General features: G+C 41.8%; 1 protein-coding gene across 1 annotated transcript in view; it reads right to left on the reverse strand.

Annotated features, from left to right (window-relative positions):
* Positions 1–17833, reverse strand: part of LOC122800356 (guanylate-binding protein 1-like) — a 697264-nt gene that overhangs the window by 253875 nt on the left and 425556 nt on the right. Inside the window, exon 6 of the mRNA XM_044069806.1 lies at positions 11417–11647. Within this exon, the coding sequence (XP_043925741.1) occupies positions 11417–11647 (231 nt within the window). The remainder of the gene's footprint in view (positions 1–11416; positions 11648–17833) is intronic.

Below are 17833 nucleotides of genomic sequence, written 5' to 3' on the forward strand. Positions count from 1 at the left end.
TTGTTGCTTCACTCCCATCCAACTTAAAACCTTTAAGGAACTCAATAAGCTGATAAGAATCTTTCAAAATGATTGGAATGTCATCTACCAAGGGGCGTAATAGCCCTTCCACAAATGAAGAAATGGTGGAAGTTATCCACCGTTCACCTGCAACAATGGGTCTCATTGGTACTGGTACAACCCCTTTGTGGATTTTGGGTAAACCCTTGATAATAGGCAGAGTGGGAAACTCAATCAAGAGGTATTCATATAACTCGCAGCTAATCTGTCCACACATCAAGAGGTCATAGAGGCTATCATGCACCAACTTCACAATTGTATTGGCCTTTACTCTGGAAATAACCTCATATACTCTATCATCTGACAACATGTTGTTCATAGTAGTAATGTACTCTAATGAATTCATAATAACCACTGCTCCTCCTTTGTCAGCTTGTTTAACAATGACATTGTCATTATTTTTCAGAGAAACAATGGAACTCTGCTCAGCTTTACTAACATTATAGAAACAACATCTTTTTTTATTGTTACTTAACCTAAACCATTCGTAAAAGTCACTCTCACACATTTTCAAAAAACTCTCCACATTGTGTGGCATTATAGGTGTAAAACTGCTCTTAACCCTAAATAAATGTTAATGTAATGCACTGAATATCTAGATAGAGCATTATAAACATTATTTCTTTTCACAGCATATAAGTGCTTATAAATGTGTTTAGTTAACCTTATTTTTTTTCACACACAGAATGCTGTGTAATCTGGACAGGTTGTCACATGAACTACACTAGCTGAATTATAATTATATCTCTTGGAAACACCAAAAGTTTAATCTATGTGTTTCAAATTTAAATACAGACTATTATAAATATACTTGTACATTCTGTAAAGTCCACACTGAAAATTTCCATTTTCTTTTTTTGGAATGTTAATTATGTTGGATATTTAATGGCTTATCTCATTTAACTTCTATATTTAAACCATTTTTTAGACAAAAACAGGTTCTTGCCCCACAGCTTTAGCTAGGTCTTCATTTTCCAATTTTTTTCCAATTTTCCTGATGTATTCTTTTAACAGAATCACTGTCTTCTATCATATTTAGTTTATAACACTGGGAAAGTTGATAACATCTGCAAATAATTTTGTGCCCTTTGGCAACTAATTTCAGAAAAAAAAATCTTCAATTAATATTTCAATTAACCCCCTATTAATGAGTAATTATTTTAAATATTTACATTCAGCTGTAAATTCATCATCATCTATAATCATTCTGGAAAGTCTGATGAACTGGCCCCTAGCTACATATGACTTCATATGTTTATGATGCACATTACTATAATGCAGTGGTCCACAACCATTGGGCCATGGATCATTTGGTACTGGGCCACCAGGCACAGAGTGAAACAAAAAGTGAATGTGTGTATATGAGTGTGTTGTGTCTGCATGTGTGAGTGAATGCAAACATGAAAGCAGAATGTGTGTGTGTGTGTGTGTGTGTGTGTGTGTGTGTGTGTGTGTGTGTGTGTGTGTGTGTGTGTGTGTGTGTTTGTGTGTGAAAGAGACCATGTGTGTGTGTGTGTGTGTGTGTGTGTGTGTGTGTGTGTGTGTGTGTGTGTATGAGAGAGAGTGAGCATTGAGATCGATCAAGCCATTATTTTACACTCACTAAGCAGTGCTTTTGCTGTTTAGCGAGTTTAACATAAAAGTCAAGGAAACCAAAAAAATGTGTGTTTTTGTGTGTTGTATATGTTGTTGTCTGCATGTGTGAGTGAATGTGTGCATGAAAGTGCAAGAGTTCATGTGTGTGTGTGTATTTTTCTGTCTGCATGTGTGAGTGAATGCATGCATGAAAACAAAAGAGACCTCAATAAAAAAAAAAAAAAATTTTTTTTTTTTCGAAAAGAGACTGTGTGCTTGTGTTTGTATGTGTGTTTATTTATGTCTGTGTGTGAGTGTATGTGCGCATGTCAGTGAAAGTGAGAGTAAGGAAGCCATTATTTTACACTTGCTAAGCAGTGCTTTTGCTGGTTAGTAAGTGTAAAATAAAAAAATAAAAATAAAATTAAAATAAAGCATGTGTGTGAGAGTGTATGCTTGTATAAGTAAGACAGAGAGATAATCGAGCGAAAGAGAAAAGTGTGTGTGTATGTGTGTTTGTTTCTGTCTGTGTGCATGAGTGAATGCATGCATGGAAGCAGAAAGACTGTGTGTGTGTGTTTGTGTGTGTGTGTGTGTGTGTGTGTGTGTGTGTGTGTGTGTGTGTGTGTGTGTGTGTATGTGAGAGAGAGAGACAGAGAAAGACAGTGAGAGACAGAATGAAGAGTGAGAGTGACCCTGGCAGCAGCAGCAGCAATGAGGTTTTGCATACCTCTTGACCATACCACTTAATGTCTCGCGCAATAAATCTGGCCAGTATACCTCTCAACCTCTTTAGAGTGATAAATCTGGACAAAGCCAAAAATAATGGAGGGACAAAGGCCCAAAAATAGGAACACTTTTAGTACTGCTCTTACAATACAGGTTTTGCATTAGCATGTATTTTTGAAGGGCATGAAGTCTGAAACTCAGCTGTTTGTCATTATTTTCTGACTTTAAACCTCAATGATCTGCCAGTGATTTGCCAGAAAACAACAATTTTATCAGAAACAGACCAAAATATGAGGAAAAATTCTGCACATTCTGAAAATCTCTACAGCTGAGAGGTATGCTGGACAGAGCCAAATAACAGGAACATATTTTAAATTTTAAATATTGCTCTTATAAACTTAGAAAGTCAATAAGGTTGCCATTAGGTTTATGTACCTCTTAACCATAGTAGATCAATGTTATACTGTTAAGATGTACACTTGTTTTTGATAATTATTGCCAATTATATTTTTATTGTGCTTTGGAGCTTTTCTCCCCAGGTCCCGGCTGAAAATCCACTTCTAGTCCAGTCAGGCCTCCCCAGTAAACAAATGTCAAATAAATAAATGTTATACACTTTATTATGTGTGGGTGATGGCCGGTCCATGGAAAATTGTCTTATATGAAACCAGCCCTTGGTACAAAAAAGGTTGGAGACCACTGCTATAGTGCAAGCAGTTGATAACAGAGGTTGTTTTAGCATAAAAAATGAATTAAATACCTTGGCTTCCAAATTAAGTGAAGTACTGGTGTCCATGTAGTTAAGTTTCAAACTCTTATCTCCCTTAGTAAATTTAAAAAGAATGGTAGTATGGTTGACAGAGTCAAGAAAAGCTTAAGCACTTTCACATCTCCTTTCCATGTGAAACTAAGTCATCTATAAAATGTTACAAAACGTGTTGTTAAACTCTGCCTGGTGGAGCAACCAGTTTCCTTCCCACCATTTCATGACTATGTCAACAAGTGCTAGAGCAACTACTCCCATAGCCAGCCCTTTTCTTTGATGGTAAAACTGCTTATTCAACACAAAAAATATTATTTTTTAAAACTACCTCTAATAAAACATTTGTAGTATTTATAGCTGTGTTACAGAAATTTGTAAGTAAGGAAAGATATTATACAAAGCACACTACACCAACATCCTGGGGAATTACCATGTATAGACTATTCACATCAAGTTTTATTTTTACCATTGATGTTAAAAGAAGCTGGTTTAGAAAAAAAAAATCCCAGAATTTTTTTTAATATGACTTGGACTTTTGAACAACAGGATTAGGCACCTTATCAAGCATTTAAGCTATAGGTCCCATTTTTGTTCCATTTGCAGAAACTATGGGCTTCAAATGAGTGAATTAACATTTTTGCATAGCTAAGGAATCCCAACGTTCATATTCTTCAAAATGTAAATAGCCCTGCAAAAGCAGTTCAAATAGAACATTATCTATAGACTCATGAGATTTACGAATGCCAGTCACTGTAACTTGTTGGTAGCAGTGAACAACTTGTAGAAAATCTAACAAGACAGAGACCTTTTCTGTATTATCCATTAGTACTCAACTGTTGCCCTTATCTGTTTTTATAAATCTTACAAAGTGCATAACTTACAGATTTTATGCTGTTCCATCTCGCCTTCATTGTATGCTGGTTGGGTTTGGAACCGAGCATCGGTTCCAACTCGGCCTAATTCAATAGCTCGGGAGCTTCCTCTGACTTAAGGCTATGCCCTATCCCACAATGCTCAGGGAAGATTACCCAGATCTCGTATGCTGCTCAAGCAGATCGAGTGACTTCTATTTGGCTCTTGGCTAAGTTTTCTTCTTTTTGTATATTTGTATCAAACATTGAAATTCTTTGATAGTTAAACTCTGTTTAGGCTTTTGTTAGTCTCTTAAGGGTTGTTGTCTGTGTTTCTCCATCCTTTTGTGCTGTTGGCCACTGTCTTTTTCTCATCAGGCCTTCCTGTTGTATTGTTGTAGATCTCTAACCCTCGCCACAAGATTGTTTTAGTTAGAGAGCCCCCCCAAGGAGCTTGTTTAAGTTAGAGGGCTCCTAGTGGCCACTTCCCTACATTCCTTTTGTGTTCCTTTAGTTGCAAAGAGAATCCATTATTTTTTCAGTATTCCCTCCTATGTGTTGGTTGTGCTTTGTTCAAGTATTTGTAGCCTAGTTAGTGTGGTGTGTTTTTTGCTTTGACGTTGCTTAAGTCTCTTTGGTAACTTCTTGGCTAAAGCTGTAATTATAGTGGTTGTAGTTTTAGTTGTAGTTATTTATATTATATAGTTTGGTACTTCTTGTTGGACTGACCTGCCTAGTGTAGGAGATTGCTTGTTTTCCGTTTTACTTTGTGAGGTAAAAAAGTTAAAAAAAAAAGGTTTTTGGGCTAGTTTTGTTTCTTGTTGTGGCTACAGTCATATCTAAGGATCAGAAAGAACCCAAGCAGTCTGGGTTCAAAAAAAGTGACAAATGCAGTCAAAAAATGTCTCTTACAGATGGGCACACCAGTTGTGTTTATTGCCTGGGTGTCCTCCATTTGCAAGAATCTTGTGTATTTTGCCATGCTTTCAGCAGTAGAGTACTTCTTGAATGCAAGAATAAACTGATTGTGAGAGGATTACTGAAGGTTCCCTTTTCAGAGGCTTTGGAAGGGTATCAGAGCTCCAAACCTTCTTCAAGATCCTCTTCTTCTTTCTTGAAATCAGAGAAGTCAGGAAAAAGAACTCTAGCCTTGGATCCAGCTTCAAAACCCTCTAAAAAATTGCAGCAAAATCACCAAACTTGGAACCAAGGGCTCTTGGCTCCAAAAAGGCTACCTCTTCAGCTCCATCTGTTGTTACGGAACCAATAGAGTTTCAAGTCAGGAGTTTGTCCCCAGTTTTGGAGCTGATTACTCCAACTTTGAGATCTTCACTCCGAGAAAGGGCAAGATCACCTTAGTTGTCCTCCCATTCCTACAGGAGCCTTTCCGATGATGACATGGAGCAGGTGGTAAGGAGACTCCTTCATACACCGGCGCTGGCAAAAATTCTGTTGACTCCAGCTCATAAAGTACTGGAGCTGACTAAGCACCATCCCCTTCTTCGATTCCTTCTCTGACCCGATCTGCGGCTTTACAGCCAGAGGGCTGGGGCCCGATAGTAGTGGAAAAGTTGGAACCGAGACCTCCAACAGGATCATCGGTTCTGACATCTACTCTGACTACATCAGTTCCATCAGCATCTAGGAAGTCTAGGAGCTGACATTCTCCCATCAGGTCTGGGGATGGAAGTTGGGTCGGGCAACTGTCCAAGCTGTTTCTACCTCTCGGGGCTTTGGTGCAGTTGAACTCCGCTCCTACATCAACTTTGGAGCCAACCACTCTGCTTTGGGGCCTGTCTTTTGGTTCTTCAGAGCTGGGGACCTCCTCAGAGTGGGGTGAGGGGGCTTTTGAGCTGATGGAGAGAGTGCTGTCACCTCTAATGGCTCCACTCTTGGGTTCGAGTACTCTTCCCCCAAAAGCGCCTGTGTCGGTCTCAGCACCATCACTCCCTCCCCCAAGTGCAGAGACTCTGAGCCCCAGGAAGCCCCTGTGGGCAAGACTATCTCTTTTGAAACTTCCCCAGAGTACCCCTCTGAGGAGGTCCCTTGGAAGAGATTGTTTAAGAGGAAGCATATAGACTCCTTGGATGAGTCTATCACCTCAGAGACTGAGCTGGATGATTCGGAAGGGTCCCCACAGTCCCCCTCAGAAGATCTATCCTTTGCAGACATCCTGGAGATTCTGAAACAGAGGGGTGGCTGGAAGCCCACCAGTCCTTCTGAGGATGAGTCAGTATAACTGGAAGCTTTTAGGTCTCACCCTACCGCATCTTGGGTGTCTCTGCCTTTTGACCAATTAATGAATTTTATTGCTAAAAAGGCATCGGGCTCTCCAGATACAGTGGAGCTTGTTCCAAGGAGGCCTAACAAATTCATTACTGCATCCACATGCAAAGAATTTTAACCAAAGGTGTCCCCGTAAATGCCATGGTGGTGTCAGCGGCCACCAAGAAGGAATTGCTGGAAACTTCCTCATCTGTTCATCCACTGAATAAAGACTCTTGGACGATGGATAGGGATGGAAAGCATACCTTCTCTTCAGTGGCATTTATGCTTCGATCTCTGAATTACTTGAACCATTTTATAAGACTTCAAAGGGATCTCCTGAAAGAACTAGGAGATATCCTTCAGGGTACTGCAGTTGCTCTGGTTTCAGATAAAGTTTCCTCTCAGCACTCCACCCTAAACTCAGTAATTAACTCCTCCATGTGGCTGATTCCATATGCAGCAGATGGAGTGAGTAGGGCAACAGCTTCAGGAATTTCCTTGAAGAGACATTCCTGGATGCGTCCATGTAACTTTGCTGAACCCTTCAAGACTTCCTTCACTAATGCCCGATTTGATGGCTCATCATTGTTCAGGCCCACAGTTAAAAAGACCTTGACCAGGTGTGAACAGGAGGGAAAAACTCTGTCTGCTGTTGGGGGGGAGTGTTTTTCTGCCCCCACTAGATCTTATCCCAAAGGTCAGAGAAGAGGAAAAATGTGGTTCCGCAAATCCCAAATGGTATTTTCTGATGCACATGGTGACTCTTCCCCCAGGGGTTGAGGAGGAAGTAACAATGGAAGACACCAACCTCATGGTAGAGGGGGTCCGCAGAACCAGGGTTACAGGGATTCCTTCCCTGGGAAGCCCTTTTAGCACTCCTGAATGGAGGCTTGTCTGTCCATCTCTGAAGACAGTTGGGGGATGTTTGTTGTTGTACCTAAATGTCTGGCTAGAAATCACTCAAGACAAATGGGTACGAACGATCATATCTAGAAGTTATTATATACCCTTTTCCTCTCCCCCTTTGGAAAAACATACCATCTTAGATATTCCACCCAGTCAAAGGGACCTTGCAACATTAAAGGTTCAGATGTTGCTAGAAAAAAAAGAGTCATCCAAAATATCCCCTCAGACCAGACTGGATCCGGAACTTACTCAAGGTTCTTTTTAGTTCCAAAAAAAACAGGGAACGTGAGACCCATTTTGGATCTCAAAAGATTAAACAAATCCATCAAGAGATCACAATTCTGGATGGTGACACTGCAGTCAATACTACCCTTTCTGGGGAAAGACAATTGGATTTGCTCAGTAGACCTCCAGGATGTATACTACCACATAAAAATGGACAGGCAATCCCAGAGACATCTATACTTTTGGCTGGGAACCAGTCATTACCAGTTTCGGGCCCTGCCCTTTGGTCTCACTACAGCCCCCAGAGTGTTCACCAAATGCATGGCAGTGGTCACGGCTCGCTTGAGGCATCTGGAATTCCGTGTGTTTCCGTACCTAGAAGACTGGCTCCTAACCACCACCTCCAAGCATCTACTAGTTCAAGCAAGGGACAAAACCATTTACCTCTGTGCCAAGCTAGGCATTACAATAAATTTCAAAAAATCTGCCGTATTGCCTTCACAGCATCTTATTTTCTTAGGCAGAATTAGAGTCAAGGGAAATGTTGGCCAAACTTACCCCGGAAAGGATTCAGTCCCTACTTTGTCAAATCAAGAGCTTATTATCCAAAAGAAAAGTTCAGGCAAAGACTTTTTTGAAGGTCCTGGGCACCATGGCAGCAGCAATCATTTTAATACCTCTAGCCCATTTGCACATGAGAGTTCTTCAATGGCTACTTTTTTCCCAATGGTTCATGCAAGCTCTCCTGCTGTCACACAAGATAATTATCACAGAGTCCTGGAGGAAGGATCTACGGTGGTGGCTTCAAATGGCTCAGTTATCTATGGGTCTCCCATTCATTTTTCTACAACCAACAGCCACACTGACCACAGATGCTTCTCAGATTGGGTGGGGGGGCATTATCTGGGAAAGACTGTCCAAGATATCTGGCAGGAGCATGAGAACCACTTGCATATCAATGTCCTAGAGATGAGAGTGGTGCTTTACATGTTGCAAGCATTCGAGGACTCTCTGCTAATAGGAGCTATTGCAATTCAGATAGACAACATGTCAGTAGTATGGTACATAAACAAACAAGGAGGAACCAAATCCTATCCCCGATGTCGGGAGGCACAATGGGTATGGCAATGGGCTGTATCTTATCAATGTTTCCCGACAACAATACATATCCCAGGGAAATCCAACATGATACTGGGCAAACTCAGCAGAGCTATTATGATGCCTCATGAGTAATCCCTAAAACAAGAGGTTGTGGAAGAGAATTTTCACAGATGGGGCCAGCCCTGCTGCGCCCTTTTCGCCACATTCATGAACGCCAAGTGCAGCAGCTACTTTGCCCTAATTCCCCCTCTGGGGAAGTCACTGGGGGATGCACTCATACATGATTGACCCCTGGGACTACTTTATTCCTTCCCTCCCTTTCCCTTGATACTAAAGATACTTCAGAAAGCCAACACATTAAGAAGCACCGTAATTCTCATTGCACCATACTGGCCTTGACAGATTTGGTTCCCCTTTCTCTGGACCCATCTCCAGGAGGAACCATAGATTCTGGACCCAGTTCCAGACCTTCTGACTCATTTGTCGTGAAAGTTCCATCGATCGATCCAGACCCTAATGTTGACAGCATGGCTGCTCCAGTTCCACAGATAGCCAGGCTCCATGACATTTCCCCAGCAGTTAGACATATATTGATTTCTTCTCATAAGCCATCTACTAGGAAACTTTGCTCTAGCAAATGGAAGAGATTTTCACACTGGGCCTGCAAAAACAATATAGATCCCTTTATGGCCCCCATTACAGCAGTGCTAGAATTTCTTGCTAAGCTTTTTAATGAGGGTGAGGCAGCAGCTACAATTAGAGTCCAGCTAGCTGCTATTTTTTACTTTCACATTGGGGAAATGGGGCTGAAAATCATGTCCCACAAACTCTGTAAGACTTTTCTAAAGGGGACTTTTTTGCTGAAACCTTCAGTCAGAGAACCTCCAGCTCCATAGGATTTAAATTTTGTTCTATCCTCCTTAATTTTGTCTCCTTTTGAACCAGCATCATCTTGTGACATAAATTTTTTGTCATGGAAGACGCTTTTCTTGGTGGCCATTACCTCTGCCAGACAACGGATTAATTATTTGTGTCCTTTTCAGATCAAAAGAAAGGCTTGTCAGTCTCTAAATTAACACTGTCAGAATGGCTCACAGATTGTATTTCATTCATATACAGCTCTCAGAGCAGACAATTATCTGGCAAAGTGAAGGGCCATTCCACAAGAGCTATTGCAACTTCCTCGGCTTTCCAGGCCAGACTCCCTTTGGATTTGATTTGTACAGCAGCCACATGGGTCAGGCCTCATACCTTTATTGCTCATTACAAAGTGGACATGGTAACTGTGGTGGTGGTGCTGTGGTAGCGTTGTCGCCTCACAGTAAGATGCAGTCTGGTTCAATTCTCAGCTAGAGCGTCTTCTGAGTGGAGACATGTGTGAATGGGTGCACCTTCACTGAAGGTTGTGCGTCAGAGCTGGCAACTCGGCATGTAAAAATCTACTGCCAATAATTAGCGGACCGGAGTTCCGCTGTGGCAAACCCCTAACTGGGAAAAGCCGAAAGACACAACAACAACAAAGTGGACATGGCCTACTGGAACAAGGCTTCCTTTGGGTCCACTCTTCTGAAGAGTTTATTCCCTTGAGCCACCCAAGAAAGAAGGTGCTAGGGATGCTGTCCCAACCAGCATAGAATGAAGACAAGATAGGACAACATAACATTAAGAAGTTATGTACTCACCATAACATTCCGTGTTTGTTGTCCATCCCACCTTCATTCTTGTTTCCCACCCTCCTTCCCCTCCTTCGCTTCTGGAGGATTGGGAGGATTATTTTTTATCTATAATTGAATTATGGAATCTGTTTCCCTTCTGGGTCTTATATACTCAAGTTGTTTATTGTTACTTGAGATTTATGTTTTCTGTTGCAAACAAGATCTGGGTAATCTTCCCTGAGCATCATGGGATAGGGCATAGCCTTGAGCCAGTGGAAGCTCTCGAGCTTTTGAATTAGGCCGAGTCGGGACCGATGCTCAGTTCCAATCTCAACCAGCGTAGAATGAAGGAGAGATGGACAACAAACATGCAACGTTATGGTGAGTACATAATGTCTTATTCTTTAAGAGCAGTAGTTTCATCCTGATTTAAACTGAAAAAAATAGTTTTGGAAACTGGCTTATAAAGACATCATCTAATGTCTTTTTCACAGGTCTGAACAAAAGTTTAAAGTGTATTTGTTAAAGCTGAATTAAAGCTACGTTTCTTTATTAAAGTCAGCCAAATTAAAAACACAGTTGGCACTTGTTCAAAAATAAATTGCACATTGAGTTTCCTTGAGAACAGTTTCAATTTGACTAAAGAGTCCACCAAACTGGCCCTCTTGGCTGGAATAAAGATTAAACTTTGCTTAGAAGAGTTATGTGTGTGGAATTAAATAATTAAAAGTAATATTTTAAACAGAGACTACTAATGTCTCCGTCCTCGACCTCTGCCTCACTAAACAGAGACTTCTAGTGTCTCTGTCCTTGACCTCTGCCTCATTGAACAGAGACTTCTAGTGTCTCCATCCTCAAGCTCTGCCTCACTAAACAGACTCCTAGTGTCTCTGTCTTTAACCTCTGCCTCATTAAACATAGACTTCTAGAGTCTCCGTCCTCGACCTCTGCATCACTAAACAGAGACTTTGACTCCATCCTCAACCTCTGGCTTCACCTTTGTTTGGTACGAGGGCCTCTTCCTCATCTCACTGTTACATTCTGATCTGTCTGTCTGGTTTGATCCTGTACTGAAATAAAATCCTTTATTTTTAAATCTGTATGCTGCTGATCCAACCAATCTGCTCACCTCCTGGACCTCCAAACCTGCAGTACAAACAAATGTAGAGCAGTACATGAAAAATTCATCTCCACCTCAGTTCAAGAAATTTCACGCAAAGTTCACTTAAGTGCTAAAACATGCAAAGAAACAAAAAAAAATCTAACTCTGGAAGTGTACTTACTTCTGCCATTCAGCTGAGCACCCTGAACAGTTTTGGGTGTGGCACACTTGTATACAAAATCACAAAAATGTTTGGACTCAGTCACAAAATCCTCATCCAGCTCTTCATCGCTAAGGTTTTCAAGATTTCTAAGATCCTTCTTTCTAACAGGCTGAGGGAAAATAAAACATTTCCTTTCGGGAAAAAAATCTTTGATACATTTTCGGCATTCATTGAACTCCTTCTTTTTTTCTGTAAAAAATTGTGATAAAGTTTAATTTCCCTTCTACAGCAATGCAAAAAAAAGATAATATCTGAATGTATCATCAAGTTCTCTGTGGATGTAATTATTATATCTTAAAATGTATAGTATTAATTAAAGCTATTCCTTGGTGCTTGACATACCCAACAAAAATTGTCCAGGACTGTTTACTCTCCCAACTGTATCTTGTGTTGGACTTCTTTTGTTGAGGAAATTTATACATAAGTAAACCACAAGTTATATGCATTAAATAAGTACAGACTGAAACAAATATGATTTGCAGATCAGAACCATTAAAACAAACCCAAATGACAAGTAAGGCTATTTGGCCCAGTTGCAATGCACATTTTCCTACGCACAGAATAAGATACACCCTGAGATTCAATAAATGTATTTTTCCATACAGGAACAGTGTACCCACTCCTACACAGAATATGGCTGCTGAGCTATCCAGTAAACTAGTGTTTTGACATGCACGAGCCTGCCTACACTGCTCTTGCATGGAAACCAGTGCAGAATGCTAATTACCTCATTTGCTGGTGAAAAACATGCAAATGAGGTAAATTAGTGATTCAGCAAGCAGGCAGGTATCTGTGCAAGAACAGTGTTACTTGCAGAAATGCATTCGGCAAATAGCCGAATGCATTTCTGCAGATAAAAAGATGGAGGCATGACAGCTCCAAAAACAGCATGTATTATACTCTTTAGGCATGTCAGTGGCCAAATATATGGCCATTGGCATGGCAAAGTGTTTCATTTTCATAAAATTAAAAGTTTTTTTTTTTGGCCGATCTTGGCCATTTAAGCATAGGGCAGCAGCGCACAAACTGGATTTTGCCGAAAATAAAAAAAATGTGAAAACTCAATTTTAAGGGAAATCTGCATTTTACCATTATAGTCAATAGTATGCAGAATCTAAACAATACCAGAGAACAGTAGTTGTCAAGGGGAAAGGCTCTGGGGTAGTGGAGTAACTATGGACTAAGCCAGTGGGGTATGCAAATGAGGGGAAATTTACTGAATCACAAAAATCTTCTAAGTGCCAAACTGCACCTAACTGTGTAGGTGCTATAGCACGATTGTGTAACTAGGAGGAGCAACAGACATGAAAAGGGTGTGTGTCAGGCATGTTGTAAGCACATTGGAGCCCTATGGTGCATGGATAAGCTTAGCTAAGCAAGGTTGTGTGTCTAAGGCTGTATTGACTTATTCCATGAAATAAAGAGCATGTTCACATCCAGGGAGGGCCATTTCTTCATCTTTACATTAGCTAAATGGGTTTGTGTGGCACACACCCAGTCTAAAACAACAACAAAAAACAAAACAAAATAGAAATAACAGGACTGTTTACATTCGTGTTTGCGCAGCATGTCTCGAGGCTTAAAAGGGGAGGAAATGGGAAGGGGAAAAAAAGGAAAATAGCAGAATAAGAGCAATCAAGAACAAAGTACATAGCTAGCAGGTGGAATGTATCATAGTCAGTCAATCATACAGAGAGCATCTGCAGCACAACAATATAAACTATGGAAACACCTTGCAGTCTGTTTTTTTTTCCCACAAACTCTGCACCATTGGTGTACACATGTGGGGGAATTTTAACTGGAAAAATGTTAGGGGCTGCCTTTGCTCTGATCCATCAATATGTGGTAGAGGCTGAGGACAGGGAGGAGGACAATGCTGACAACTGACACAGACCGAGGAGGAGGAGAAGAGTGTTCAGACCCAGAGTAACTTACCAGGGGTTACATGATCTGGAGATAGTAGAGCACTACAGGGTGGACAGAGACATACTTCAGCAAATCACTGAGCTGTGGTGGCCTCAACTCAGACCTAGAGCTAACAGATGGTAACCAATCCCAGTGGATACAAAAATGGGATGTGTAGCCCTAAGAATTCTAGCTACAGGTATTTTCCAAAGATCTACTGGGGACATCATGGGGGTCTCACAGGCATCTGCATCCAGGGTACTCCACCATTTCCTGGATGCCATGTTACCACATGCTGGTGAGCACATTTACTTCCCCAACACCCGTGAGGAGAGGACCAGCAATATGCATCTCTTCCACCATGTAGCAGAATACCCGGAGGTACTGGGTGCCATAGACTGCAGTGCATCCACATTAAAGCATCACCTGGTGAACAGGGTAGGGTCTACATAAAGCACAAGGGCTTCCTCTCCATAAACTACCAGGCCATGTGCAACGCCCAGGACATTATCATGAATGTGTGCGCTGGCAGCCCTGGAAGCCTTCACAACACTCACATCTGGCATTCATCACAGCTGTACCAGGCATTTGCCAGTGGGGGCATCACATATGGCCATCTGGTGGGGGATGCTGGCTATACCTTGGAGCCTTGGATGATGACATCCATCAGAAATGCACACACACCTACACAAGAATGCTACAATGAGGCACACGCACAAACCAGGATCATTATAGTGCATGTGTTTGGGATGCTCAAGTCATGGTTCCGCCACCTTGACATATCTGGTGGAGCCTTGCAGTACTCTCCAGCCACATGTGCACACATTTTCATAGTATGTGCCATGCTACACAATATGATCCTGCAGAAACAGCTGCAGCAGGAACAGCATGGAGAAGGGCCACACAGCCCACCATCACTGCCAAGGTCCTCACAGACACAGAGGGACTCAGAAGAGGAAGCCCCTGAGCCTGCTCATGTAGGCAGATGTAGGTGTGCCCACTGCCCAGTATGCTCAGGCCTTGGCAAAGAGGCAATGCATAGCACACACACTGGCACTGTAGGGACCCCAGGGACTGACATCTCTCTCTGACTCGCACAAACAGTAAAATGGATGACACACACATCACATTGCCTGTAACTTACCATGTATATGCAGTGTACTGTGTGCATCCAACATAGGCAGTCTTCAAGCACCGTCCTCACAACTGCTGTAGCCACAATGTAAGTCAGTCTTCTTAACAATAAATGAATGGATTAGTATGTTTTGTTAGTATATCTATGGTAATGCTGCATGGATGCAAGGGAATGGGGTGGCCTACTGGGATAGCAGCACAAAACTGACAACTATGTGGGACACCAGGAAATGTCTGTTCAAAACTGGCCTCCACACACTATTCAGTAGTACCAAAGGAGGCAAATCCCACTGCAGCATATGTGTGGGGACAACTAATCGGGGGGGGTCATATGTCACAGGCATGGATATCAGTGTGGGGGTCCCATACCCACCTGTCACACCCACACAGCAAGTCAGCTGTAGAAAACCAGAGAGAAATGTCTGGTAAAGGCACACAAATGGTGGCATTGTTGAATTACCCCCATTCAGACTCGCACAGTGATAGCACAGCAGGACCCACAGTTGCAGTAAGGCTATGAAGGGTAAGAAGTCTGAAGGCTCTTTACTGATATGCCTCTAGTCCCCAAGACAGGGCACAATAGTATAGTAAATGGAACCAAAATGTAAAGCAAATATCAGCACAGTTTGTGCAAATGCATACAGTTGACAGGTGTGCCCCCCCCCCATATACCTACACAAATGCAGTAACATGTATGTTTGCAGGGAAATAGCAGCATAGCACACATTGGCAGGGCTGTACCAATATGCATGAAAACATTTTGCCTGTCCATAATATGCAGGGGTCAATGAGCTATGTGAATGTGTGGTTAATATTGTCAGGATCTGGCCAGCACATTCTCCTGGTAGTCATCTCATTGTGCCCTAGGTACAGTGCTGTCTTTGACTGGGCCATGTGCAGATAACTGCAGTGCCAACTGTTATGCATGTCAATAACACCTACTGCTCTACCACTGACATACCTGCAAGTGACAGTGCTATGTGGAATATACTACGCATATAATGGACATCTTGAAGGATGTGTAGCTGAGGTGCCAAGGCTTTTGTGAATATAAGTGTTTTTTGGTACTGTTGCTACTGGTTATTCTCAATAATCCTTTTTTCTTATGTTTGCTTTTACATATAATGGACATGCATGCATAGTAGAATGCACTCTGTACCCACACCCATAACTCCCAACCTCTGATAGCAAGATGTCTGGACAAGAGCAGAAATAAAAGTGGAACAAAGTCATAATGATAGTCATGTGTTGTAAATATCACCCGTGCATACTGAGAAAGTTGGTAGGGTGAGGGGTTTGCAGTAGCGGGAATTGTCTGAAGGTTATGTAGTCTAAAACAGTAATGTCTGTCATTATTTTGTAACATCATTCTTCAATTATATGTAACTAACTTGCCATAAAAACATATGTTTACATAGACAGGATGAAACCTCTAGCCAAACACCTGGAAAACCTGCCAAAAAATGTACAGGTGAGAGGTATGCCTACACGAGGATATGACATTGCAGGTTAGAAAGATACCACACAAGCAGAAGATCGCCAACCAGTATATCACCAGGTTGCTGGACTGTTTACAGTGTGTCATTACTCAACTCGCTGTAGCCACACCTCACAAATGGTCTTGTTGGACAAGAATATACATAGCTGGCCTCATAATATTGGTCTGTGCATCATACAACTAGTATTACTCTGGTAAAGCACTGTGATGATCTGAGGATGTCTGTCACGAGGTAACAGCACAATAAATTGCAGTGTCAGACTACAGATATGTCAGAAAATGTCTGCTAAACAAACCCAGTACCATGAGGAAAGTCCTGTGTACTCCTGAGAGATATGGCTGTAGCACACAAAACCCTGAACTAGAGTACACCAATCTCTGGAATGGAGTCCCATTCTAACTATAGAAGGTCACACTGGGCATGCTCCTACACTTTGAGAATCACAAGACATGTTGGAACCCACATTGAAATATATGACTGTATTGTGTATATATGTCTGCGCTAGAGACAGCTATGTACACTTCAACTGTTCCCACACACACACATCAGACAGGATTACCCTCAGATAGCTGTACATGGCTCATATGTGCTATATCTGCATCTGTTGCATGAGATACACACACATATATATGGGCAACAGATAACATATGTCAAGCATACACACACACATAGATATGGGGAAGTGAGAGACAGACAGCGGTAGAGAGAGAGAGAGACACACACACAGGGGGACACAGATAGACTGAGTCACACACAGATACCCTGGATGGCATATAGTGATGTCCTGCTGTGGACAGTGGCATACCAGTTGTAAGTTGCATGTGCCAGCATAAAAGGTGATGCCCATTGTGTAATGGTACTGAGGTTGGGTTTATAATATCACATCACCTGCGTGTGTGTGTGTGTGTGTGTGTGTGCGTGTGTGCGTGTGTGCGTGTGTGCGTGTGTGTGTGTGTGTGTGTGTGCGTGTGTGTGCGTGTGTGTGTGTGTGTGTGTGTGTGTGTGTGTCCGTAGGTCTAAGTATTAGGACATGGTCCCTACTCAGTACACTTCACATTGCCCTACTTCACAAGATCTGCTTCTGTCATTCACCTTAGAAGTACCATTGGACACCTTTCACACCTATAAACTCTGTAATGCATGCGATACTCCGTAACACTATAGTGCAAATAACTAGATAGATATGGGTTCTAATTTCAGTACTGGCAAGTGTGTGTGTGTGCGTGTGTGTGTGTGTGTGTGTGTGTGTGTGTGTGTGTGTGTGTGTGTGTGTGTGTGTGTGTGTGTGAATCATATCCTGCTTGGGTTGTACCATTTTAAATTGTGTACCACCCTGTACACTTTCCTTTACACTACTTTACAAGGCCTGCTGATGTCATTCACCTTAGAAGTACCTTGGGACAAGGTGAAGTCTTATAAGCTTCATGCCACATCTGATAAGTGTGTAGCACTATGTTAGAAATAACTAGATAGGTAGGGGTTCTAATCTCAATACTGGCAACTGTGTGTGTGTGATTGGGCAGAGAATCATATCCTATATGGTTCGTACTATTTTTAGTTGTGTACCACCCTGTACACTTCCCATCACCCTTCTTTATAAGACCTGCTGATGTCATTCACCTTAGAAGTACCTTGGGAGAAGGCAAATCCATATAAGCTTTGTGGCACATCTAATAACTGTGTAACACTATAGTAAAAATAACTAAATAGGTAGGGGTTCTAATCTCAATACTGGCAACTATCTCTGTGTTTGGATTGATAATCATATCCTGTGTGGGTTATACCATTTTAATGTGTGTACACAACTGTTTACCACCTCCCAATGGCATTACTTTAT

The sequence above is a fragment of the Protopterus annectens genome, chromosome 4.part0 (genome assembly GCF_019279795.1).
Source record: "Protopterus annectens isolate FY-2018-M chromosome 4.part0, PAN1.0, whole genome shotgun sequence".
Taxonomy (NCBI): domain Eukaryota; kingdom Metazoa; phylum Chordata; order Ceratodontiformes; family Protopteridae; genus Protopterus; species Protopterus annectens.